Source organism: Salvelinus alpinus, chromosome 9 (genome assembly GCF_045679555.1).
Source record: "Salvelinus alpinus chromosome 9, SLU_Salpinus.1, whole genome shotgun sequence".
Lineage (NCBI taxonomy): Eukaryota > Metazoa > Chordata > Actinopteri > Salmoniformes > Salmonidae > Salvelinus > Salvelinus alpinus.
In genome coordinates this window covers 6,201,574-6,225,707 of record NC_092094.1, presented here as the reverse complement: position 1 = coordinate 6,225,707, position 24,134 = coordinate 6,201,574, and the positions used below count along the sequence as shown (strand labels likewise).

General features: G+C 45.1%; 1 protein-coding gene across 3 annotated transcripts in view; it reads right to left on the bottom strand.

The window, feature by feature from the left end:
- The window catches only part of LOC139584212 (CD82 antigen-like), an 82,043-nt gene that overhangs the window by 36,902 nt on the left and 21,007 nt on the right, over positions 1–24,134 (bottom strand). For 2 of the 3 annotated variants that reach the window (XR_011676737.1, XM_071415797.1), the window contains exons 1-3: positions 21,645–21,750; positions 6,732–6,804; positions 3,185–3,257 (exon numbers count right to left, since the gene is read on the bottom strand). Coding sequence is in view for 2 of the 3 variants with exons in the window: in XM_071415797.1 (XP_071271898.1) it covers positions 3,185–3,257; positions 6,732–6,794 (136 nt within the window). In the remaining variant the exon portion in view is untranslated. Of the gene's footprint in view, positions 1–3,184; positions 3,258–6,731; positions 6,805–21,644; positions 21,751–24,134 lie in introns of those variants that run through there. The other variant, XM_071415799.1, reaches the window with a different exon arrangement.

The following is a 24,134-nucleotide window of genomic DNA, read 5'->3' as shown; positions in this document are numbered from 1 at the left end:
ACATCTGTGTGTGTGTCTGTATATAGGTGTGTGTATGTGTGTGTATACCTGCATATAGACACTCTAGGGAAGTGACACTGTCTATGAGCAGAGTTAGTAAGTGTGATGTAAGTGTGATGTAAGTTGCTATTCTCAAACACAGGATGTGACTCCTTGAGATGGCCTGATAACTAACCTATCAAGAGAGCCTGTCACTTCCTCCTGTGGCCGACCCGGTGTGTGTGTGTGCGCGCGTGCATGCGCGTGTGTGTGAAAGAGCAGGCTGATCACTAGAAATAGTTAATGACTTGGGTGATTTTGAAAATATTCTTTACAGCGAAAGCAATCCAAGCGTTTGTGTGAGTTTATCGATCACAAGGCAAAACATTAAGGACACCTAGCAGCCATGTAGATTGGTCACGAAAGCCAGAAAATAATAAAATTAATCGCTTACCTTTGATGATCTTTGGATGTTTGCACTCACGAGACTCCCAGTTACACAATAAATGTTCCTTTTGTTCGATAAAGATTATTTTTTATATTCAAAAACCTCCATTTGTTTGGCGCGTTATGTTCAGTAATCCACAGCCTTAGACAGGTCATCAAGGATTGACGAAAATTCCAAAGAGTACCCGTAAAGTTCTTAGAAACATGTCAAACGTTTTTAATAATCAATCCTCAGGTTGTTTTTAACATCAATAAACGATAATATTTAAACCGGACTGTAAACTATTAATACTGGAGAGAAAGCAAACCGTGTCGAGTGCATCAACTAATGGAGGGACATCCGTGTATCCACTGACGCGTTTCGATAAATCTCGCTCATTTTTCAAAATAAAAGCTTGAAACTATGTCTAAAGACTGTTCACACCCTGAGGAAGCCACAGGAAAGGGAATCTGGTTGATATCCCTTTAAATGGAGGATAGGCAGGAAATGGAACAGGGATTTTTCAAAATAGAAGTCACTTCCGGGTTGGATTTTCTCAGGTTTTTGCCTGCGAAATCAGTTCTGTTATACTCACAGACAATATTTTGACAGTTTTGGAAACTTTAGAGTGTTTTCTATCCTACTCTGTCAATGTATATGCATATTCTAGCATCTGGACCTGAGAAATAGGCAGCTTACAATGGGAACGTTATTTTTCCAAACATAAAAATTCTGCCCCCTAGCTGGGTGACTGGTGTCTTTGACACTTTTTTGGGGGGGCCTTCCTAGAAATAGATTTTGGACATTTCAGAAGGTCCTGAGAAATTGATATACAGTGCATTCAGAAAGTTTTCAGACCCCTTGACTTTTTCCACATTTTGTTACGTTGCAGCCTTATTCTAAAATGGATTAAATAGTTTTTTCCCCCCTCATCAATCTACACACAATACCACATAATGGCATCACCATACCCCATAATGGCATCACCATACCCCATAATGACATCACAATACCCTATAATGACATCACAATACCCCATAATGGCATCACCATACCCCATAATGACATCACAATACCCCATAATGGCATCACCATACCCCATAATGACATCACAATACCCTATAATGACATCACAATACCCCATAATGGCATCACCATACCCCATAATGACATCACAATACCCCATAATGGCATCACAATACCCCAGAATGACAAAACAAAAACAGGTTTTTAGAAATGTTTGCAAATTTATAAAAAAAACTAATATAAATACCTTATTTACATAAGTATTCAGCCCCTTTGCTATTGTGTTGTCCGACCACATGATTTCTAGTTTCTAGTGGTTGAGTGTACCAGATGGATTTCTAGTTTCTAGTGGTTGAGTGTACCAGATAGATTTCTAGTTTCTAGTGGTTGAGTGTACCAGATGGATTTCTAGTTTCTAGTGGTTGAGTGTACCAGATAGATTTCTAGTTTCTAGTGGTTGAGTGTACCACAGCGTACCACATGCTTTCCGTTGAGGATCACATTTTAGTTTCAGTGTTTACATCCCTCTGCTCTGAGCTAATAGCCCTTTTCCCCTGGGGTGGGGTTCGTGGGAATGGGGCCAGTAAGATAAAATCCACATAAACTGCACAGACTGGGATAAGGGTTTAGGAGTGGACACAGACTGGGATAAGGGTTTAGGATTGGACACAGACTGGGATAAGGGTTTAGGATTGGACACAGACTGGGATAAGGGTTTAGGAGTGGACACAGACTGGGATAAGGGTTTAGGATTGGACACAGACTGGGATAAGGGTTTAGGATTGGACACAGACTGGGATAAGGGTTTAGGATTGGACACAGACTGGGTTAAGGGTTTAGGAGTGGACACAGACTGGGATAAGGGTTTAGGATTGGACACAGACTGGGATAAGGGTTTAGGAGTGGACACAGACTGGGATAAGGGTTTAGGATTGGACACAGACTGGGATAAGGGTTTAGGATTGGACACAGACTGGGATAAGGGTTTAGGATTGGACACAGACTGGGATAAGGGTTTAGGATTGGACACAGACTGGGTTAAGGGTTTAGGAGTGGACACAGACTGGGATAAGGGTTTAGGATTGGACACAGACTGGGGTAGTAACGCTTTAGGATTGGACACAGACTGGGATAAAGGTTTAGGATTGGACACAGACTGGGATAAGGGTTTAGGATTGGACACAGACTGGGATAACGCTTTAGGATTGGACACAGACTGGGATAAGGGTTTAGGATTGGACACAGACTGGGATAAGGGTTTAGGATTGGACACAGACTGGGATAAGGGTTTAGGATTGGACACAGACTGGGATAAGGGTTTAGGATTGGACACAGACTGGGATAAGGGTTTAGGATTGGACACAGACTGGGATAAGGGTTTAGGATTGGACACAGACTGGGATAAGGGTTTAGGATTGGACACAGACTGGGATAATGGTTTAGGATTGGACACAGACTGGGATAAGGGTTTAGGATTGGACACAGACTGGGATAAGGGTTTAGGATTGGACACAGACTGGGATAAGGGTTTAGGATCTGATAAGCACACTTTTCAATCCTTACATTGACTTCCAAGTATCAGAACAGACTGCTCTGTGTGTGTGTGTGTGTGTGTGTGTGTGTGTGTGTGTGTGTGTGTGTGTGTGTGTGTGTGTGTGTGTGTGTGTGTGTGTGTGTGTGTGTGTGTGTGTGTGCGTGTGTGCGTGTGTGCACGTGTGCACGTGTGTGTGTGTGTGTGTGTGTGTAACTTACGTAGAACAGTGATGAAGCTCTGGTTATCCAGAAGGACCCACAGTCCAAAGCTCATGATCAACACTCCAAAGATCTACAGAGGAAACAGAAATTCACACATTTTGCTTCACAGTAGCTACAGTATATATCCTATCCAATCCTAGACAACTGAACATACAGAGGTCAGTGCAGATACCAGACCTGGGAGATAAAACACTGGAAAAGAAGACAGAGGGTGCAGACGTACTCTCTCTCTTTAATTTATCCTCTCTCCTCTCTCTCTCTTTTATTTATCCTCTCTCCTCTCTCTCTCTTTTATTTATCCTCTCTCCTCCCCTCTCTCCCCTCTTCTTTCTCCACTCCCCTCCCATCTCTCATCTCTTCTTTCTCCTCTCTCCCCTCCCCTCTCTTCTTTCTCCTCTCTCCTCTCCCCCCTCTCTCTCATCTCTTCTTTCTCCTCTCTCCCCTCCCCTCTCTCCCCTCTCTTCTTTCTCCTCTCTCTTCTCCCCTCCCATCTCTTATCTCTTCTTTCTCCTCTCTCCCCTCCCCCCCCTCTCTTATCTCTTCTTTCTCCTCTCTCCCTTCCCTCTCCCCTCTTCTCTCTCCCTCTTCCCTCCCATCTCTTATCTCTTCTTTCTCCTCTCTCCCTTCCCTCTCCTCTCCTCTCCTCTCTCTCCCCTCTCCTCTCCTCTCTCCCATCTGGGACTGATAAGATCCTCTCACTCCATCTCTCTTTGTCTCTCTCTCTCCAATCAGACTCAGACTAACTGAACACATAAAGGGACTGTTTCCCCAGATACAAATTAAGTAAAATCTCCAAAGTGCTTTTTATACCAAGAAGATCTAGGTTGTGTGTTCAGGAAACCGGCACAAGAGCCATAATGAACAGCTGAAAGGGAACTAGACTAGTGACAGACAGTGAGTCTAGACCAGAACTAAGAGGTCTGGACCTGATCTGAGGTTTTCCTTTCATTCTTATTTCCGGCCCAGATCACTCACTAGCCTCTAGCGCTAGTGGCACCATCTCCCTGGTAACAAGGCTATAAAGAGTCTAAGTACAGACCCCATGTGTAATTTAGAGGGACTATGTCTCTAGGAGGTCTCTAGGGGAGGTCTCCCCAAAAGATCAGAGGGTCCCGCTAATTCACCACCTCCCCTGGCCTGGAAATGGAAACCCACACCTCTCCACCACCCCACCTACCACCACCCCACCTACCACCACCCCACCTACCACCACCCACCTACCACCACCCCACCTACCACCACCCCACCACCCCACCTACCACCACATACTAACCCAGACACACAGACACAACAGACACAGAGACAGACAGACAGACCAGACAAACAGCAAGAGAGACAGAGACAATGGGAGAGTCAGTCTGTCTGGGGGAGGAGAGGTAGAGTCAGTCTGTCTGGGGGAGGAGAGGTAGAGTCAGTCTGTCTGGGGGAGGAGAGGTAGAGTCAGTCTGTCTGGGGGAGGAGAGGGAGAGTCAGTCTGTCTGGGGGAGGAGAGGTAGAGTCAGTCTGTCTGGGGGAGGAGAGGTAGAGTCAGTCTGTCTGGGGGAGGAGAGGTAGAGTCAGTCTGTCTGGGGGAGGAGAGGTAGAGTCAGTCTGTCTGGGGGAGGAGAGGTAGAGTCAGTCTGTCTGGGGGAGGAGAGGTAGAGTCAGTCTGTCTGGGGGAGGAGAGGTAGAGTCAGTCTGTCTGGGGGAGGAGAGGTAGAGTCAGTCTGTCTGGGGGAGGAGAGGTAGAGTCAGTCTGTCTGGGGGAGGAGAGGGAGAGTCAGTCTGTCTGGGGGAGGAGAGGTAGAGTCAGTCTGTCTGGGTTTGGATTGAACCCACCAGTTAGTCCGACCAGGTCTCCCTTAAAGGGAGGATTATCTGTCAGGTCTCCCTTAAAGGGAGGATCTCTGCCAGGTCTCCCTTAAAGGGAGGATTATCTGTCAGGTCTCTCTTAAAGGGAGGATTATCTGTCAGGTCTCTCTTAAAGGGAGGATTCTCTGCCAGGTCTCTCTTAAAGGGAGGATTCTCTGTCAGGTCTCTCTTAAAGGGAGGATTTTCTGTCAGGTCTCCCTTAAAGGGATGATTCTCTGTCAGGTCTCTCTTAAAGGGAGGATTCTCTTCCAGGTCTCTCTTAAAGGGATGATTCTCTGTCAGGTCTCTCTTAAAGGGAGGATTATCTGTCAGGTCTCCCTTAAAGGGAGGATTCTCTGCCAGGTCTCCCTTAAAGGGAGTATTATCTGCCAGGTCTCTCTTAAAGGGAGGATCCTCTGTCAGGTCTCTCTTAAAGGGAGGATTATCTGTCAGGTCTCTCTTAAAGGGATGATTCTCTGTCAGGTCTCTCTTAAAGGGAGGATTCTCTGCCAGGTCTCTCTTAAAGGGAGGATTATCTGCCAGGTCTCTCTTAAAGGGAGGATTCTCTGCCAGGTCTCTCTTAAAGGGAGGATTCTCTGTCAGGTCTCTCTTAAAGGGAGGATCCTCTGTCAGGTCTCTCTTAAAGGGAGGATTATCTGTCAGGTCTCTCTTAAAGGGAGGATTCTCTGTCAGGTCTCCCTTAAAGGGAGGATTCTCTGTCAGGTCTCTCTTAAAGGGATGATTATCTGTCAGGTCTCCCTTAAAGGGAGGATTCTCTGCCAGGTCTCCCTTAAAGGGAGGATTATCTGTCAGGTCTCCCTTAAAGGGAGGATTCTCTGCCAGGTCTCTCTTAAAGGGAGGATCCTCTGTCAGGTCTCTCTTAAAGGGAGGATTATCTGTCAGGTCTCTCTTAAAGGGATGATTCTCTGTCAGGTCTCTCTTAAAGGGAGGATTCTCTGCCAGGTCTCTCTTAAAGGGAGGATTATCTGCCAGGTCTCTCTTAAAGGGAGGATTCTCTGCCAGGTCTCTCTTAAAGGGAGGATTCTCTGTCAGGTCTCTCTTAAAGGGAGGATCCTCTGTCAGGTCTCTCTTAAAGGGAGGATTATCTGTCAGGTCTCTCTTAAAGGGAGGATTCTCTGTCAGGTCTCCCTTAAAGGGAGGATTCTCTGTCAGGTCTCTCTTAAAGGGATGATTATCTGTCAGGTCTCCCTTAAAGGGAGGATTCTCTGCCAGGTCTCCCTTAAAGGGAGGATTATCTGTCAGGTCTCCCTTAAAGGGAGGATTCTCTGCCAGGTCTCTCTTAAAGGGAGGATTCTCTGCCAGGTCTCTCTTAAAGGGAGGATTCTCTGTCAGGTCTCTCTTAAAGGGAGGATTATCTGTCAGGTCTCTCTTAAAGGGAGGATTCTCTGCCAGGTCTCTCTTAAAGGGAGGATTCTCTGCCAGGTCTCTCTTAAAGGGAGGATTCTCTGCCAGGTCTCTCTTAAAGGGAGGATTCTCTGCCAGGTCTCTCTTAAAGGGAGGTTTATCTGTCAGGTCTCTCTTAAAGGGAGGATTCTCTGTCAGGTAAGAGACCCTTCTCAGGTTGGCAGATAACATTTACCTTTGTAACTATCTTACAGCCTACCATTTTCAAACTGCCTACGGTATTCAAATGGCAGTGAAAACATGAACAACTTCTATTCAGACAAGTAATGATAGGAGTGATGTCACTTACAAAGAAGATGAGGTTGAACAGGAACAGGAAGTACTTGGTTGCTGTGATACATCCCTTCCCCATGGTTACGCTTCTGCAACAGAGAAGAAGATGTTGAGAGAGAGAGAGGTTAGTACTTCCTGTTAGTAACTATTTGCCCATCATTACAACACTGTTTATAGACATAATATGACATTTGAAATGTATTTATTCTTTTGGAACGTCTGAGTTTAATGCTTACTTTCCTTTTTTTTGTTTTGTTTATTTCACTTTTGTTTAGTATCTATTTTACTTGCTTTGGCAATGTTAACATGACAATAAAGCCCCTTAAATTGAGAGAGAGGGAGAGAGAAGCAGCATCAACATAGTGCCTTATCAACAGACATACAGTACCCTGTATCACCTTATATCCCCAAGTCACGTGTCCCTGTGTTCATGTGTCCCTGTTCCAAAAGTAAAGTTTCACTGTCCACTTTTAGAAAACAATATCCATTTATTAGTGTCCTCTGTGTGCCTGTGGGTCTCTGTTAGCCACCCTACCTGTAGGATTGCTTTGAACACTTGGTCAGAGTATGTGAGTTTATGTGTGAGAGAGAGAGTGAGAGAGTGAGAGACAGAGAGTGAGATAGTGAGAGAGGGTGTGAGAGAGAGAGACAGAGAGAGAGAGAGAGACAGAGAGAGAGTGAGAGTGGGAGAGAGAGAGACAGAGACAGAGAGAGAGAGACAGACAAAGAGACAGAGACAGAGACAGAGAGACAGAGAGAGAGAGACAGAGAGAGACAGAGAGAGAGAGAGAGAGACAGAGAGAGACAGAGAGAGAGAGAGAGAGAGAGAGAGACAGAGAGAGAGAGAGAGAGAGAGAGAGAGAGAGAGAGAGAGAGAGAGAGAGAGAGAGAGAGAGAGAGAGAGAGAGAGAGAGAGAGAGACAGAGAGAGACGAGAGAGAGACAGAGAGAGAGAGAGAGAGAGACAGAGAGAGAGAGAGAGAGAGAGAGAGAGAGAGAGAGAGAGACAGAGAGAGAGAGAGAGACAGAGAGAGAGAGAGAGAGAGACAGAGAGAGAGAGAGAGAGAGAGAGAGAGAGAGAGAGAGAGAGATATTTGGAACCAAGGACTGATCACCCCAATCCACAAAAGTGGAGACAAATTTGACCCCAATAACTACCGTGGAATATGCGTCAACAGTAACCTTGGGAAAATACTCTGCATTATCATTAACAGCAGACTCGTACATTTCCTCAATGAAAACAATGTACTGAGCAAATGTCAAATTGGCTTTTTACCAAATTACCGTACAACAGACCATGTATTCACCCTACACACCCTAATTGACAACCAAATAAACCAAAACAAAGGCAAAGTCTTCTCATGCTTTGTTGATTTCAAAAAAGCCTTCGACTCAATTTGGCATGAGGGTCTGCTATACAAATTGATGGAAAGTGGTGTTGGGGGTAAAACATACGACATTATAAAATCCATGTACACAAACAACAAGTGTGCGGTTAAAATTGTCAAAAAACACACACATTTCTTCACACAGGGTCGTGGGGTGAGACAGGAATGCAGCTTAAGCCCCATCCTCTTCAACATATATATCAACGAATTGGCGCGGGCACTAGAACAGTCTGCAGCACCCGGCCTCACCCTACTAGACTCTGAAGTCAAATGTCTACTGTTTGCTGATGATCTGGTGCTTCTGTCACCAACCAAGGAGGGCCTACAGCAGCACCTAGATCTTCTGCACAGATTCTGTCAGACCTGGGCCCTGACAGTAAATCTCAGTAAGACCAAAATAATGGTGTTCCAAAAAAGGTCCAGTCGCCAGGACCACAAATTCCATCTAGACACCGTTGCCCTAAAGCACACAAAAAACTATACATACCTCGGCCTAAACATCAGCACCACAGGTAACTTCCACAAAGCTGTGAACGATCTGAGAGACAAGGCAAGAAGGGCATTCTATGCCATCAAAAGGAACATAAATTTCAACATACCAATTAGGATCTGGCTAAAAATACTTGAATCAGTCATAGAGCCCATTGCCCTTTATGGTTGTGAGGTCTGGGGTCCGCTCACCAACCAAGATTTCACAAAATGGGACAAACACCAAATTGAGACTCTGCATGCAGAATTCTGCAAAAATATCCTCCGTGTACAACGTAGAACACCAAATAATGCATGCAGAGCAGAATTAGGCCGATACCCACTAATTATCAAAATCCAGAAAAGAGCCGTTAAATTCTACAACCACCTAAAAGGAAGCGATTCCCAAACCTTCCATAACAAAGCCATCACCTACAGAGAGATGAACCTGGAGAAGAGTCCCCTAAGCAAGCTGGTCCTAGGGCTCTGTTCACAAACACAAACACACCCCACAGAGCCCCAGGACAACAGCACAATTAAACCCAACCAAATCATGAGAAAACAAAAAGATAATTACTTGACACATTGGAAAGAATTAACAAAAAAACAGAGCAAACTAGAATGCTATTTGGCCCTAAACAGAGAGTACACAGTGGCAGAATACCTGACCACTGTGACTGACCCAAACTTAAGGAAAGCTTTGACTATGTACAGACTCAGTGAGCATAGCCTTGCTATTGAGAAAGGCTGCCGTAGGCAGACATGGCTCTCAAGAGAAGACAGGCTATGTGCTCACTGCCCACAACATGAGGTGGAAACTGAGCTGCACTTCCTAACCTCCTGCCCAATGTATGACCATATTAGAGAGACATATTTCCCTCAGATTACACAGATCCACAAAGAATTCGAAAACAAATCCAATTTTGATAAACTCCCATATCTACTGGGTGAAATTCCACAGTGTGCCATCACAGCAGCAAGATTTGTGACCTGTTGCCACAAGAAAAGGGCAACCAGTGAAGAACAAACACCATTGTAAATACAACCCATATTTATGTTTATTTATTTTAACTTGTGTGCTTTAACCATTTGTACATTGTTACAACACTGTATATATATAATATGACATTTGTAATGTCTTTATTGTTTTGAAACTTCTGTATGTGTAATGTTTACTGTTAATTTTTATTGTTTATTTCACTTTTGTATATTATCTACCTCACTTGCTTTGGCAATGTTAACACATGTTTCCCATGCCAATAAAGCCCCTTGAATTGAATTGAATTGAGAGAGAGAGACAGAGAGAGAGAAAGAGAGAGAGAGAGAGAGAGAGAGAGAGAGAGAGAGAGAGAGAGAGAGAGAGAGAGAGAGAGAGAGAGAGAGAGAGAGAGAGAGAGAGAGAGAGAGAGAGAGAGAGAGAGAGAGAGACAGAGACAGAGAGAGAGAGAGAGACAGAGAGAGAGAGAGAGAGAGAGAGAGAGAGAGAGAGAGAGAGAGAGAGAGAGAGAGGGGCCTGTAAGAGGTTTCCCAGCAGGCTAAACTGGTTTCAACTCACTACAAGAATAAGTGGTTGTAATAAGATGGTTGTAACAACAACATATTAGCACTGGTTTAGATGTACTTCTCCTGACCAACCAGAGGAACACCCTTCCTGAGACAGACTTGAACAAGGACCACCTGAAAGACTAAAACTGACAATCAACAGGACAGAGCAGATCGTTGTCTATACGAAAGCATTTACTACCGTCACCATAGCAACCCCGTAACCAGGATCAACTGTTTAAATTACCATGGTTACGAGCTACTCCAAGTACACTGGAAGAAGCTAAACATTCGGAGAAATATTCAACAAACAGCGGATGCCACACAGTATATATATATATATATATCTCTCTCTCTCTCTCTCTCTCTCTCTCTCTCTCTCTCCCCCTCTCTCTCTCTCTCTCTCTCACTCACAGTGTCCTATTAAGAGACTGTGTGACTGTGAAACTGTTTCCATAGAGAAACACCTGTATGCTCAACATAGTACTGTGGTTAACAGCTCTCCGCCCCCTGGGGCCTAACAGTCTCTATGGAACTGGAAGCAGGCTCCATTTCACTTCCTGCTGCTGCTTCAATAAATAACAAATATTCAAAACAGTCAAGAAGTCTACAGGAATGGAACGTCGCATTCAAATATAGGGCTCATATTTTAATAGGGTTCTATAGGGTTCTGGTCTAAGGTAGTGCACTATATAGGGAATAGGGTTCTATAAGGGCCCTGAACTAACGTAGTCCACTATATAGGGAATAGGGTTCTATAAGGGCCCTGGTCTAAAGTAGTGCACTATATAGGGAATAGGGTACAATAGGGCTCTGGTCTAAAGTAGTGCACTATATAGGGAATAGGGTACAATAGGGCTCTGGTCTAAAGTAGTGCACTATATAGGGAATAGTGTTCCATTTGGGACATATCCTGGGAGTAGGCTAAGTTAATTCTAGGTTAATTCCAGCTTAAGTCCAGCTTAAGTCTAGCTTAAGTCTAGCTTAATTCTAGGTAAATTCTAGGTTAATTCTCAGTGTCTCCTCCAACACACACCAAAAGAAAACATTCTGCATCACCAGTCCTTTTCCTGACACCACTGAATATAGCCTAGGCCTGGCTATAAGCAGCCATTGTGGTTATTTGAAGAGCCTGAACCTATCATTTGAGGAGAAAAAAAACACACAAAAACAAGCTAGTCTACCACCACAGGATACTCCCAGTCAGACTAGACTACCACCACAGGATAATCCCAGTCAGACTAGTCTACCACCACAGGATAATCCCAGTCAGACTAGTCTACCACCACAGGATAATCCCAGTCAGACTAGTCTACCACCACAGGATAATCCCAGTCAGACTAGCCTACCACCACAGGATAATCCCAGTCAGACTAGTCTACCACCACAGGATAATCCCAGTCAGACTAGCCTACCACCACAGGAAACTCCCAGTCAGACTAGCCTACCACCACAGGATAATCCGAGTCAGACTACCCTACCACCACAGGATAATCCCAGTCAGACTAGTCTACCACCACAGGATACTCCCAGTCAGACTAGCCTACCACCACAGGAAACTCCCAGTCAGACTAGCCTACCACCACAGGAAACTCCCAGTCAGACTAACCTACCACTACAGGATACTCCCAGTCAGACTAGCCTACCATCACAGGATACTCCCAGTCAGACTAGTCTACCACCACAGGATACTCCCAGTCAGACTAGTCTACCACCACAGGATAATCCCAGTCAGACTAGCCTACCACCACAGGATAATCCCAGTCAGACTAGTCTACCACCACAGGATAATCCCAGTCAGACTAGTCTACCACCACAGGATACTCCCAGTCAGACTAGCCTACCACCACAGGATAATCCCAGTCAGACTAGCCTACCACCACAGGATACTCCCAGTCAGACTAGTCTACCACCACAGGATACTCCCAGTCAGACTAGCCTACCACCACAGGAAACTCCCAGTCAGACTAGCCTACCACCACAGGATACTCCCAGTCAGACTAGTCTACCACCACAGGATACTCCCAGTCAGACTAGTCTACCACCACAGGATAATCCCAGTCAGACTAGCCTACCACCACAGGATAATCCCAGTCAGACTAGCCTACCACCACAGGATAATCCCAGTCAGATTAGTCTACCACCACAGGATACTCCCAGTCAGACTAGCCTACCACCACAGGATACTCCCAGTCAGACTAGTTTACCACCACAGGATACTCCCAGTCAGACTAGCCTACCACCACAGGATAATCCCAGTCAGACTAGCCTACCACCACAGGATACTCCAGTCAGACTAGCCTACCACCACAGGATAATCCCAGTCAGACTAGCCTACCACCACAGGAAACTCCCAGTCAGACTAGTCTACCACAACAGGATAATCCCAGTCAGACTAGTCTACCACCACAGGATAATCCCAGTCAGACTAGCCTACCACCACAGGATACTCCAGTCAGACTAGTCTACCACCACAGGATAATCCCAGTCAGACTAGCCTACCACCACAGGAAACTCCCAGTCAGACTAGTCTACCACAACAGGATAATCCCAGTCAGACTAGCATACCACCACAGGATACTCCCAGTCAGACTAGTCTACCACAACAGGATAATCCCAGTCAGACTAGCATACCACCACAGGATACTCCCAGTCAGACTAGTCTACTTAAGTAAATGTGATATTTCAGTTTTTTTTATTTATAATAAATGTGCAGAAATTACTAAAAACGTGTTTTTGCTTTGTCATTATGGGGCATTGTGATGTCATTATGGGGCATTGTGATGTCATTATGCTGTATTGTGATGTCATTGTGGGGTATTGTGATGTCATTATGGGGTATTGTGTGTAGATTGATGAGGGGGGGATAAAAACAATGTAATCAATTTTAGAATAAGGCTGCAACGTAACAAAATTTGGAAAAAGTCAAGAGGTCTGAATACTTTCTGAATTCTCTGTATACCTAGGCTAAATATAAGCCTTCCACAACCATTATTTTATCAAAATAGTTTAATAATCACTGATCTGGCTTTCAAGTCTGTCTATAAAAATGCCCTTTTTTGTTACAAATTTATCTACACTGAACCAAAATATAAACACAACATGTAAAGTGTTGGTCCCATGTTTCATGAGCTGAAATAGAAGATTCCAGAAATGTTCCATACACACAAAAAGCTTATTTCTTTCAAATTTTGTGCACAAATTTGTTTACATCCCGTTTAGTCAGCATTTCTCCTTTGCCAAGATAATCCACCCACCTGACAGGTGTGGCAAATCAAGAATCTGATTAAACAGCATGATCATTACACAGGTGCACCTTGTGCTGGGGACAATAAAAGGCCACTAAAATGTGCAGTTTTGTCACACAACACAATGCCACAGATGTCTCAAGTTTTGAGTGAGTGTGCACTTGGCATGCTGACTGCAGGAATGTCCACCAAAGCTGTTGCCAGAGAATGTAATGGTCATTTCTCTACCATAAGCCGCCTCCAACATTGTTTTAGAGAATTTGTCAGTACTTCCGACCTGCCTCACAACTGCAGATCTCCGCATCCGGCTTCTTCACCTTCACCCAGTGGGTGGGACTAGCTCCCCAGTGGGTGGGCCTGGCTCCCCACTGTAACTCAGTAAAATCATTGAAATTGTTGCGTCCCGCGTCTATATTTTTGTTCAGTATATATAGTTAGCATCTTATTGATGAATTTGATGTCCCAAAAAACTTGCATAAACACAGTGAATATAATGTAGGCCTTACTGTTAGGGTAAACCACTTCATGTCACAATCCCCCCCAACACTTTCCCTGGTTGCCACTACTCTTGCTCAATTAAAAATGTATCAACACATTTTTTAAATCACCCCCCCCCCCCCAAAAAAAAATATATTTTGAGGTAGCGTGGCGTTTTACCCCCAAATAACCTACAATTGACCGGTGTTACATTCAGCCCCACTCTCCCCTTATGTACTCGGATAAAAACGTTTAAATGGTGCAGTTCATATTTAGGAGTTGGGGGGGGGAAACAAGTAGGAACGGAAAGATCCCCCTCGTTTTCCCCACGAATACAAGAATTGTTGCGTATCGACTGCTTGTCAGAATGCATGTCTTCCTCCTTTATGGCACTCGTAACGTCAATGCTTCTCGAGAGGAATATTTATCACAGGCAAGTAGATCAACTATTTTACGGTGTGGACAGATTTTTCTATTCAAAACTCGTTTTGTTTGCAGAGGAAAAGTACATGTGAACTGTTCTAGCATCTTCAAAGTGTGCCTCGGCAGAAATATTGTTTCATGTTCCATATTTGTTTAGCATGGCGGAAATGATTTTGCCGTGGCACCATGCCACAGCTAAAATGACTGCAGCAGAAACACTGCTATGACACTGAAGACAGAACCAGAACTGAAGCCATAGAAGGTAGTACTCCCAATTCCCTATAGTGACATATCAAATCACCTTGTTGAACAAAACAGCCATCATAAAGCAATCATCTAGACCTATGAGTCACGTTAGGCGTGCATCTGTTGATTGTAAGAACACTCAGTGACTGAATTACTCAACTTTCCCTAAACAAGCCTGAAACCATTAGTCAAAGATATTTTACAGAAAACAAATGAACAAGAGACTTTCAGCATGCTCTATTGGGAAGGGCACTCAACATGCTCGGCACTCGACACAAACGACTGATGATTGGTTGAAAAGAAATTGATAGTAATAAGATTGTGAGAGCTGTTTTGTAAGACTTCAGTGCAGCTTTCGATGTCATTGATCACAACCTATCGCTGAAAACAACGTAGGTGTTATGGCTTTGCATCCTCTGCCTTATCATGGATTGATAGTCGCCTATCTAATAGAACACAGAGGGGTTTCGTTAATGGAAGCCTCTCTCATGCAAGTTCAGATGAGTGTGGTGTACCGCAGGGCAGCCGGCTAGGACCATTATTGTTTTCTGTTTTTACTAATGACCTTCCACAGACCTGGAATAAAGCCTGTGTGTTTATGTACGCTGACGACTCAACAGCATAGCTGCAACAGTAAAATAACTAACAGCCTTAACATAGAGCTCCAGTCAGTTCTAGAATGAGTAAATAGCAACAGGTTTAACATAGAGCTCCAGTCAGTTCTAGAATGGGTAACTAGCAATAGGTTTAACACTAGAGCTCCAGTCAGTTCTAGAATTGGTAACTAACAATAGGTTTAAACATAGAGCTCCAGTCAGTTCTACGAAAATGGGTAACTAACAATAGGTTTAACATAGAGCTCCAGTCAGTTCTCAAGAATGGGTAACTAACAATAGGTTTAACATAGAGCTCCAGTCAGTTCTAGAATGGGTAACTAACAATAGGTTTAACATAGAGCTCCAGTCAGTTCTAGAATGGGTAACTTGCAATAGGTTTAACATAGAGCTCCAGTCAGTTATAGAATGGGTAACATAACAATAGATTTAACATAGAGCTCCAGTCAGTTATAGAATGGGTAACTAACAATAGGTTTAACATAGAGCTCCAGTCAGTTCTAGAATGGGTAACTAACAATAGGTTTAACATAGAGCTCCAGTCAGTTCTAGAATGGGTAACTAACAATAGGTTTAACATAGAGCTCCAGTCAGTTCTAGAATGGGTAACTAACAATAGGTTTAACATAGAGCTCCAGTCAGTTCTAGAATGGGTAACTTGCAATAGGATTAACATAGAGCTCCAGTCAGTTATAGAATGGGTAACTAACAATAGATTTAACATAGAGCTCCAGTCAGTTATAGAATGGGTAACTAACAATAGGTTTAACATAGAGCTCCAGTCAGTTCTAGAATGGGTAACTAACAATAGGTTTAACATAGAGCTCCAGTCAGTTCTAGAATGGGTAACTAACAATAGGTTTAACATAGAGCTCCAGTCAGTTCTAGAATGGGTAACTTGCAATAGGTTTAACATAGAGATCCAGTCAGTTCTAGAATGGGTAACTTGCAATAGGTTTAACATAGAGATCCAGTCAGTTCTAGAATGGGTAACTAACAATAGGTTTAACATAGAGCTCCAGTCAGTTCTAGAATGAGTAACTAGCAACAGGTTTAACATAGAGCTCCAGTCAGTTCTAGAATGGGTAACTAACAATAGGTTTAACATAGAGCTCCAGTCAGTTCTAGAATGGGTAACTAACAATAGGTTTAACATAGAGCTCCAGTCAGTTCTAGAATGGGTAACTAACACTAGGTTTAACATAGAGCTCCAGTCAGTTCTAGAATGGGTAACTAACAATAGGTTTATGTCACGTTCCTGACCTGTTTTCTGTTTAGTTTTGTGTGTTAGTTGGTCAGGACGTGAGTTTGGGTGGGCATTCTATGTTATCTGTTTCTATGTTGGTTTAGGGTTGCCTGGTATGGCTCTCAATTGGAGGCAGGTGTTTGGCGTTCCTCTAATTGAGAGTCATATTTAGGTAGGCTGTTCACAGTGTTTGTTTGTGGGTGGTTGTCTCCTGTGTCAGTGTTTGTCGCACCATACGGGACTGTTACGGTTTGTTCATTTCATGTAGGCTATTTTTCCCTGTTCGTGCGTTCTCGTGTTTATGTATGTTCGTCGTTCAGGTCTGTCTACTTTCGTTTTGTTATTTTGTATCATTTTCAAGTATAGTTCGTTTTCGTGTTTGTTCGTGTTGTTTATTTAAAATAAAATTCATCATGTATTCACAACCCGCTGCGCCTTGGTTCGATCACTACTCCTCCTCTTCTTATGAAGAGAGAGAGGAACGCCCCTACAGAACCACCCACCAATCCAGAGCCAAGCAGCGGTGTAAACGGAGTAAGGGACAGCGAAAGAAGGAGGAATGGACTTGGGACGATGTATTGGACGGTAAAGGTTGCTACACATGGGAGGAGATCCTGGCTGGAAGGGATCGCCTCCCATGGGAACAGGTGGAGGCACTGAGGAGAACAGAGGCAACCGGAGAAGGGAACCGGCGTTATGAGGGGACGCGTCTTGCACGGAAGCCCGAAAAGCCCGTGAGTAACTCCCAAAAATTTCTTGGGGGGGGGCTAAGGGGTTGTGGGCCAAGGGCAGGTAGGAGACCTGCGCCCACTTCCCAGGCTAACCGTGGAGAGCGGGAGTACGGGCAGACACCGTGTTACGCAGTAGAGCGCACGGTGTCTCCTGTACGTGTGCATAGCCCGGTGCGGGTTATTCCACCTCCCCGCACTGGTAGGGCTAGATTGGGCATTGAGCCAGGTGTCATGAGGCCGGCTCAACGCGTCTGGTCTCCAGTGCGTCTCCTCGGGCCGGCATACATGGCACCTGCCTTACGCATGGTTTCCCCGGTTCGCCTACACAGCCCGGTGCGGGTTATTCCACCTCCCCGCACTGGGCGGGCGACCGGGAGCATTCAACCAGGTAAGGTTGGGCAGGCTCAATGCTCAAGAGAGCCAGTACGCCTGCACGGTCCGGTATTTCCGGTGCCACCTCCCCGCCCAGCCTAGTACCTACAGTGCCTACACTACGCACTAGGCTACCAGGGCATTTCCAGAGCCCTGTTCCTCCTCCACGCACTCTCCCTATAGTGCGTGTATCCAGTTCGGTGCCTCCAGTTCCGGCCCCACGCACTAAGCCACCTGTGCGTCTCCTAAGTCCTGTACACACTGTCACTTCTCCCCGTACTAGTCCTGAGGTGCCACCAGTGCCGGTACCACGCACCAGGTATAGAGTACGCTTTGAGAGTTCAGTGTGCCCTGTCCCTGCTCCCCGCACTAGTATGAAGGTGCGTGTCCTTAGCCCGGTGCCTCCAGTTCCGGCACCACGCACCAGGTCTACAGTGCGCCTTATCCGGCCAGAGCCATCCGTCTCCCCAGCGCCATCTGAGCCATCCGTCTCCCCAGCGCCGTCTGAGCCATCCGTCTACCCAGCGCCATCTGAGCCATCCGTCTCCCCAGCGCCATCTGAGCCATCCGTCTCCCCAGCGCCGTCTGAGCCATCCGTCTGCAATGAGCCTGCAAAGCCGCCCGTCTGCCATGAGCCTGCAAAGCCGCCCGTCTGCCATGAGCCTACAGAGCCGTCCGCCAGACAGGAGCCGCTAGAGCCGTCCGCCAGACAGGAGCCGCTAGAGCCGTCCGCCAGACAGGAGCCGCTAGAGCCGCCCGTCAGACAGGATCTGCCAGAGCCGCCAACCAGACAGGATCTGCCAGAGCCGCCAATCAGACAGGATCTGCCAGAGCCGCCAACCAGACAGGATCTGCCAGAGCCGCCAACCAGACAGGATCTGCCAGAGCCGCCAGCCAGACAGGATCTGCCAGAGCCGTCAGCGAGCCATGAGCAGCCAGAGCCGTCAGCGAGCCATGAGCAGCCAGAGCCGTCAGAGAGCCATGAGCAGCCAGAGCCGTCAGAGAGCCATGAGCAGCCAGAGCCGTCAGAGAGCCATGAGCAGCCAGAGCCGTCAGCCTGCCATGAGCGTCCAGAGCCGTCAGCCTGCCATGAGCGTCCAGAGCCGTCAGCCTGCCATGAGCGTCCAGAGCCGTCAGCCTGCCATGAGCGTCCAGAGCCGTCAGCCTGCCATGAGCGTCCAGAGCCGTCAGCCTGCCATGAGCGTCCAGAGCCGTCAGCCTGCCATGAGCGTCCAGAGCCGTCAGCCTGCCATGAGCGTCCAGAGCCGTCAGTCAGCCATGAGCTGTCCCTCAGCCAGAAGCGGCTAGTAATCCTGAACTGCCCCTCAGTCCAGAGCTGTCTCTCTGTCCGGAGCTGCCCTTCAGTCCGGAGTTGCCCCTCTATCCTGAGCTACCTCTCTATCCTGAGCTACCTCTCTCTCCTGAGCTACCTCTCTCTCCTAAGCTCTCCCTCTGTCCTGAGCTATCCCTATGTCCTGAGCTACCTTGTCCCAGAGCTGTCCTTGATTCTGGTGTTGCCCCTAAATTTAGGTGGGGTTATTTGGAGGGTGGTCATTGTGGGGAGGCTAAGGAAGCGGGGATTGATTATGGTGGGGTGGGAACCACGCCCGGAGCCTAAGCCACCACCGTGGTCAGATGCCCACCCAGACCCTCCCCTGGACTTTTTGGTGATGCGTTCGGAGTACGCATCTTGAGGGGGGGGTTATGTCACGTTCCTGACCTGTTTTCTGTTTAGTTTTGTGTGTTAGTTGGTCAGGACGTGAGTTTGGGTGGGCATTCTATGTTATCTGTTTCTATGTTGGTTTAGGGTTGCCTGGTATGGCTCTCAATTGGAGGCAGGTGTTTGGCGTTCCTCTAATTGAGAGTCATATTTAGGTAGGCTGTTCACAGTGTTTGTTTGTGGGTGGTTGTCTCCTGTGTCAGTGTTTGTCGCACCATACGGGACTGTTACGGTTTGTTCATTTCATGTAGGCTATTTTTCCCTGTTCGTGCGTTCTCGTGTTTATGTATGTTCGTCGTTCAGGTCTGTCTACTTTCGTTTTGTTATTTTGTATCATTTTCAAGTATAGTTCGTTTTCGTGTTTGTTCGTGTTGTTTATTTAAAATAAAATTCATCATGTATTCACAACCCGCTGCGCCTTGGTTCGATCACTACTCCTCCTCTTCTTATGAAGAGAGAGAGGAACGCCGTTACAGTTTAACATAGAGCTCCAGTCAGTTCTAGAATGGGTAACTAACAATAGGTTTAACATAGAGCTCCAGTCAGTTCTAGAATGGGTAACTAACAATAGGTTTAACATAGAGCTCCAGTCAGTTCTAGAATGGGTAACTAACAATAGGTTTAACATAGAGCTCCAGTCAACAACGAAAAGTATAATTTTTTGGGACAAATCACTCGCTCAACGCTAAACCTCATTTAGATCTAGTATTGAATAATGTGTCTATTTAGCTGCGGAGACTAAACTGCTGGTTGTAAGCCTAGATATCAATCTGTCATGGTCAAAAACATATAGACTCAGGGGTTGTTAAAATGGGAAGAGGTCTGTCCACGACAGGACGTTACTCTGCCTTCTTGACATCTCAAGTCGACCATGCCATGGTGCCAACCATTTAAATTTCATATTTAGAGAGTGGTTAGGCTACATTTCTCTATCCCTAGCCCTAAGCTTTATAAGAAACCAAGTGGCGGGGCTGTTTTTTGAATTACGGGGTGGGCCTTTAAGCCTGATATACAGTAGGCCTACTGTCCCAAACAAGAGAAGAGAAATGTTAGTTCTGTTCGTGACCATCACTGAGGGTGGAAACTCACAATTTAGCCTAGATTTAGCCTGGGCTGTCTGGTTTGTATCCCTAAGAGAATAAGCTACAGCCAGCAACAGGGTACGGCAAAGCAAAGCACAGATCCTTATTTGAAAAACATAAAAGTAGTGAATGGTAGTGTGTGTGCAACTATGCACTCAGAAAACAAGGTCCTCTCGAAGCTGCCATATGTCACCACACAGAGACCAGGGGGTCCTATTTATATTACAGCATGGCTCCTTTTGCATTGGCCTGGTTTCCCTCTTTAAAAAAGGTTTGGCATGGGGGGGGGGGGGGGGGGTCAGTTTCACACTGTGAAGCTTGTAGTAAGCTAGAGGGGGCACACAAACAAACAAACACACACACACACAACGTGGGGGCAATCCGATAGATGAAATCTGTGTGTGTTTTGTTTCTCAATGGGGATACAGGGGTGCTACCCAGGATTACGACGGCGGTGTGTGTGTGTGTATGTGTGTGTGTGTGTGTGTGTGTGTGTGTGTGTGTGTGTGTGTGTGTGTGTGTGTGTGTGTGTGCAATAACGCTGTGGCAATAAATGAACAGCTACCCGCTCAGCCTCAGCCCTGCTGTAAACCAAGACCACAGGAGCTCTGATGCCAAACTCTCTCACGCACGCACACACACACACACACACACACACACACTTAACATCGCTTCAGAGGGTGGCCTATAGAACAAACACACACCGATCTGACCTATATACACATCTGTGACTGAGTCTATTACCCTGGCAGGGTATACAACCCCCCGGGGTTAAAATCTCTTAATACCATGATAGTCCTCAGCTCTTAACAGCAACAACTGTTGGCTCACAGGGAAAAGTGGAGGAGACATGGACACAGAATCCCTTTTTACACTTGAGGATTATTGCGCCAAGCCTCCCAGTACAGTCATTGAACGGGATGAGTCCGTCTACCATCCACTTCACAAAGCAAGATTGAGATCATAACCATTGAGCAAAGGACCTAAAACATCACTCTTTTTAAAGTGTCAGTGATGGATTAATAATTCAGATAGCTACTATACAAATACGTTTAGTATAATCAAGCAATAATGCCCGTAGCCAGAACAGCCCTTAGACTCCATTTTACTGAACAAATTCGCCCTAAAGTTACCGGGTTATCTTTTTTACAGTAACTCAAATATAATCTAACTGCAGCTAAACAAAGTCCATTACCTAGATAAAATAACTTTAGCTTACTTTATACCTAGCTTGTTATCAGGGCAAAAGTTATAGAAGTTCTATTTAGAACGCGAATACAACGGGGTCATAAAAAAAGCAAGGAAATGTAGCTCACCTCGTCTAATAATATTAGCTAAACATCTGACAATCGCACAAATAAACAAATACTTACTTTTTGGTGTAAAATGTGGAGTTAACGGTTAGCTGTAGCGGACCTCCGTCGTCTCGATTGTCCCGTTGTGTGTGTGTGACTGACTGGGCGCTGACTGAACGGGATGTGTGTGGGAGAGAGAGAGAGAGAGAGAGAGAGAGCGAGAGAGAGAGACGTGTGTGCGGATGGAAAAGCGTGGAAGACCGCCACACGTGCGGTAGACATGGGTAACTTCCTGCTGATCAATCGCTTTACTGCTCGAAATAAAATCGACATTGTGTATATGGCCTACGCAACACAAATGTTTTTCTCTGCAAATGAATAATTATTGCAATGTAACATGATAATGGTAAATGTTTCCATTTTATGTTGTGCTTACTGTCCTATAAATAAAACTGTAAGGCCATTTTGTGTAGGTGAGGGCCTTTAAAAATGTAGAAATAAGCCTACTCTTGTTCATAGCGATGAGTCGTTAAAAAAATTCTCACTTAATATTTAACATAATCACTCTTACATAAAATCATCTATATTTTAAAAAAAAGAGAGAGTCCATTCGAGCATGATAGTACCACATTCCTATAGCTGTTATTATAAGGTATGTAAAATACTCTCACCATGACTAAAAATAAATAAATCAGGCTTCATGACATTGTAATGTAAACAGCAGCACAGGGGAGCTATTTAGCTGCCATTAGGTTAAACCTCACGCACACACACACACATTGTACCATCTAAAATCGCCATGAAATATATTATCCAATAAGCAAAAATCTATTATTTTTCAGCTGTTTGAAGCTGTTGTACAAAAGTAAAATAAGCAAAAATGAAACTTCAGGAACGGAAGCATAGAAATAGTGCACATAGAACATATCTACCACTTTTTAGACTTTCAATGCGAATGACAGAGCTATAACTAAAAAATGTCTATGTGAATTTGGTCAGGTGCTCTGAGATTTTTTTCTATACAATACTCTTGGAATAAACTGTGTTTCAGATGTGGGGTATCAGGCAACAACCAAGAGTATGAAAGACCTGTATGGAAAGCAGGCAACAACCAAGAGTATGAAAGACCTGTATGGAAAGCAGGCAACAACCAAGAGTATGAAAGACCTGTTTATGGAAAGCAGGCAACAACCAAGAGTATGAAAGACCTGTATGGAAAGCAGGCAACAACCAAGAGTATTGAAAGACCTGTATGGAAAGCAGGCAACAACCAAGAGTATGAAAGACCTGTATGGAAAGCAGGCAACAACCAAGAGTATGAAAGACCTGTTGTGTGGAAAGCAGGCAACAACCAAGAGTATGAAAGACCTGTATGGAAAGCAGGCAACAACCAAGAGTATGAAAGACCTGTATGGAAAGCAGGCAACAACCAAGAGTATGAAAGACCTGTATGGAAAGCAGGCAACAACCAAGAGTATGAAAGACCTGTATGGAAAAGCAGGCAACAACCAAGAGTATGAAAGACCTGTATGGAAAGCAGGCAACAACCAAGAGTATGAAAGACCTGTATGGAAAGCAGGCAACAACCGAGAGTATGAAAGACCTGTATGGAAAGCAGGCAACAACCAAGAGTATGAAAGACCTGTATGGAAAGCAGGCAACAACCAAGAGTATGAAAGACCTGTATGGAAAGCAGGCAACAACCAAGAGTATGAAAGACCTGTATGGAAAGCAGGCAACAACCAAGAGTATGAAAGACCTGTATGGAAAGCAGGCAACAACCAAGAGTATGAAAGACCTGTATGGAAAGCAGGCAACAACCAAGAGTATGAAAGACCTGTATGGAAAGCAGGCAACAACCAAGAGTATGAAAGACCTGTATGGAAAGCAGGCAACAACCAAGAGTATGAAAGACCTGTATGGAAAGCAGGCAACAACCAAGAGTATGAAAGACCTGTATGGAAAGCAGGCAACAACCAAGAGTATGAAAGACCTGTATGGAAAGCAGGCAACAACCAAGAGTATGAAAGACCTGTATGGAAAGCAGGCAACAACCAAGAGTATGAAAGACCTGTATGGAAAGCAGGCATGGAAAGCAGGCAACAACCAAGAGTATGAAAGACCTGTATGGAAAGCAGGCAACAACCAAGAGTATGAAAGACCTGTATGGAAAGCAGGCAACATTGATTGACTCAAACACAGAAAAGAGATGGCATGCGCATTGCTAACAAATGTCTACTTTTGGAATTTTATTTATATTTGGTTTTTTTTGGGGGGGGGGGGGGGGGGGTTAGGGTAATCACCACCGTGACAAAGGCGTTTGTTCCTTTTGAGTGGCAAAAATGTATTTCTAAAAAAAGGTTTTTGGGGTGTTGTTTTAACACTGTAGGGTGTAAAGTCGTATTTTCATATTTCTCACGGTGGGTTTTGAGTGAATTTTACCAGTATCAATCAATCAATCAATCAAATGTTTATTTATAAAGCCCTTCTTACATCAGCTGATATCTCAAAGTGCTGTACAGAAACAAAATATTATAACAGAACATGGCCAAGATGTTCAAATGTTCA